General features: G+C 37.4%; 1 protein-coding gene across 1 annotated transcript; it reads right to left on the bottom strand.

The window, feature by feature from the left end:
- Positions 1 to 1,166: 1,166 nt before the first annotated feature.
- Positions 1,167 to 3,017, bottom strand: LOC121400688 (gamma-crystallin-1-like). Its single transcript, XM_041584446.1, has 3 exons — positions 3,009 to 3,017; positions 2,005 to 2,247; positions 1,167 to 1,508 (listed from the first exon to the last, which is right to left on the bottom strand). The coding sequence occupies exons 1-3, from the start codon at positions 3,015 to 3,017 to the stop codon at positions 1,233 to 1,235; spliced, it is 528 nt and encodes a 175-aa protein (XP_041440380.1). The 3' UTR covers positions 1,167 to 1,232.
- Between the last annotated feature and the right edge of the window lie 383 nt (positions 3,018 to 3,400).

The following is a 3,400-nucleotide window of genomic DNA, read 5'->3' as shown; positions in this document are numbered from 1 at the left end:
TAGTTTTGCATACTTGTCTGCAGTTAAAATAATAGAAACATTTCTATAACTATGAAAAGATTTAAAAATAAATGGTAAAGCAATGTCAAATAGTCCATAGTAAATATAGCTTCCCACTGGCAGCTCACTAGCAGACTACAGGTGGCAACAGCAACATTTGGCATGCACAGTGTGAACATTATATACAAAGACTTTGACAGCAACAAAGTCTGCACCAATAAAGGTAGGGCTCTGCGCTAGTAATTTTTGCACACTGCAAATACAGTATATCCTCTGTGGAAACCCGTGGAAACTACACAGAGACTAACAAAGTCTTTCCCAGAAACTTGAAACAAAGTATTTGCACATGCAATTAACACAAGACAATTTCCATTCTCGCTCATGTGTAGTACAAATTTTTCAGTTTCAGCATGTTCAGTCAAGTGAGCATACATGGCAAACCTCTTAACCAATAACATTTAAGATGTGCAATGCTTATCTCACATATGGCAGCAGTTCATTTAATTACATTCAGTATCAATACTAAAGATGAGCTACAACTCCCATTTTAGAGACCTGGGTCCTACTCGGCATCTAAATATATCAAATATATCAATCACACCAAATTAATAATATATTCTGTAAGGTCCCGAGTATCTCAGCATTGTAATTGACTATGTGCAATTAAAACATAAAATATATTGGGTTATTATATTTTCTACTAAAACATAGAACAGCAATGATTGTCATTTAAAATGATATTAGTTAATGTTATCAATACATTAACAATTCCCTTAAGAAGTAAATATAGAAGTAGAAAGAACCACCCTATGTGGCTTAATACAAAAATAAAGAAGTTAATAGGAAAAAAGAGAAAGGCATTTAAAAACTACAATTCTGTGGGGACAGAAATTGAATTTAATAAATATACACACTCTAATAAATGTTGTAAAGCAGCAGTTCCGGAAGGCAAAGATAAAAAATGAGGAGTGCATAGCAGCAGAGGCTATGATTCAATTTGAACTGGAAGCCAGGTCTATGTTAATGACTTTACCCCAAACAGGTATGTTTGCAAATCTTGTAACTGGACAATGCCATACAAATAAACACAGAGTTGTTCATTAAGCCATAAATATAGGATTTGACCTAAAGCTGTACTACAGATATAAATAAGTACTACACAGAGAAGTAATTTTAAACATCTGTTTTATTGAATTATCAATATAACTGTATTAGTACATTTTTGACTGGATTTAAAATTTGTGATGAACTCTTCTGAATGAGCCAATTCTGGCGCTTGAGGCTCCCCAGTCATTATATCTCCTGTATTCTCCAGATCTCAGGTAGTACTGACGCCCCCTATAGTTGGGTTCCTCATAGAACATCCAGTGGCCATCAAACACATTGCAGGAGTGAATGTCATGGAAACGGAATCGATCATAAGTATTGGGGCAGTCATCAAAGAACTCCATCATCTGTCCTTGGAAATCTCCTCTTTCATAGATTCTCATTTTGTACTGACCATGGTGCTAAAAAAATAAGATTGAAAACAAAATAATAAAAAGACCTTTTCATTTAAATGCAATACTTTCTCAGATTTTTTCAGATGGCCTAATGATCTTGCTTTAAAATAATAGGTGTTCAGTTTTAAAAATCATTTTACGTTGTATTTTAACATAAAGATAAAATCTGTTTCTAGACCACCACGAATGTTGCACAAATGTTTGTACACAAGACATCAGACGGCTAACTCTGTACAATGGACTCAAACCTGTTTCTATATTGACACCACTCCTAAAAGGTACCCAAACATAGTTCTTTTGTAGGAGCACCAGTGTCCCCACCCAGCCTACTCTAATGAATTGTGTACAACTGCAGGTATTGATGCAGGGAGACCCCAAAACCCTAATGCTATTATTAACACCTCATGCTAAAAGTCATGCCCGCCTGAAATGCTAGTGGCTGCAATGACATTGAAAATTCTGAGAAAAAAATTGCATTGTGAGATTCTTTACAAAAACTTACATTGGAAAGAAAGCGACAAGACCTAATGGAGTCATTGAAGCCCATCCATCTCTGAAAGTCTGGGTATTCTCCCTGCCAGAGATAATACTGGTGTCCCCTGTAACTGGGGTGCTCATAGAGGATCCAGTTTCCACCCTCTACCCTGATGGAGTTACAGCGATTGAAGTATGAAGACAGGTCAGAACAGTCTGAGCCGCACTCATAGTGGCGGCCTTGGAAGTTCCTTTCCTCGTAGAAGAAGATCTGAAAGAAAATATTAAATGAATAATTATTTTTTAAAAAAACTGCTCTAATTGATACAGTACTTATACGTTTTATGCTTTTAAAGAAATGCCAGTTTTATTGCTGGCAATTTGAAAAAAATAGTAGTCCTGCTACACAGGCACAGATACAGTTCTGGGTGCACAATGGAGTTTTTATACTTTTCCAGAGAAAAGCTGCCATGTAGAATCAGGGGCTCTCCACCAATGAGACAAGTTGAGACACTCGCCTCAGGCGGCAGTGCCCCCCTGGTTGCCAGGGGCGGCAAAAATGCCGCTCCTGGTAACTAAGAGATGAATTTCCCGTTTTCAAACCGGAAATTCGGGTCTTCTAGTGCAGAGAGCGCTATTGCACTCTCTGCACTATGCATCGCGGACCGCCCCTGCCCTCTCCAGCGCTGTAAAGGTTAGTGCCGTGGGGAGGGGTGGGGGCGGCGAAAGAAGGCCGCCTCAGGCGGCAAAATAGCAAGAATCGCCCCTGTGTAGAATTGCTGCAAATTGTTTCATTTTTTAGTGAATGCTAATCATTCTATTAGTTGGTTCCAATACACTTATTGTAATGTAAGCATGGGCTTATTACAAATTGTAGTCTAAACATAAATTCAAAATGTCTACATTTTTTTCACCAATTATGTTGTGTCTGTAAGCATTAATAACAAATATAAATGTAAACAAGTGACTCCTAAAGTGTCTAAACTTGATTGTAATTAAAAACCATTAGAATATTTAATGATTTTGACTTACCTTTCCCATTTTGATTGAATGGAAGTTTCAGTGCAATGGAAGGGAGAGAAGTGGCACCTTTATATATGTCCTGTATTGCTGCTGTCTGCATAAGCTGAGCTGAGTGCTTTTGTTCTGTCTAGTAAGGTAAATGTAAAGATCTTTTGTGCTGTGACAGTTATTTCTCAGTGTTTTCTGGCAAGTGTTTTCCATAGCTTTACCAAAAGGGCTACCTAGCACTCCTATATAGTTTCAGAAAGCTGACAGTATAGAAAATGTTCCATACTTAATCCATTAATAGTCCAGTGTTACCAGGGAATCCATAATTAGGAAGCATTTGATTATTGGGAACCTGCTTGGTAATACATATAGAGTAGGAATTAAGGGTAGTCCTCCAACACACTGTATAATGC

The sequence above is a fragment of the Xenopus laevis genome, chromosome 1L (genome assembly GCF_017654675.1).
Source record: "Xenopus laevis strain J_2021 chromosome 1L, Xenopus_laevis_v10.1, whole genome shotgun sequence".
Lineage (NCBI taxonomy): Eukaryota > Metazoa > Chordata > Amphibia > Anura > Pipidae > Xenopus > Xenopus laevis.
The sequence above is the reverse complement of the archived record's forward strand: the minus strand, read 5'-3'. Positions and strand labels throughout refer to the sequence as shown.

Excerpts from the sequence above, each read along its gene's own strand:
- LOC121400688 (XM_041584446.1), bottom strand. Across the intron at positions 1,509-2,004 it reads CTTGTCGCTTTCTTTCCAAT|CACCATGGTCAGTACAAAAT; the intron begins GTAAGTTTTTGT and ends TTATTTTTTTAG.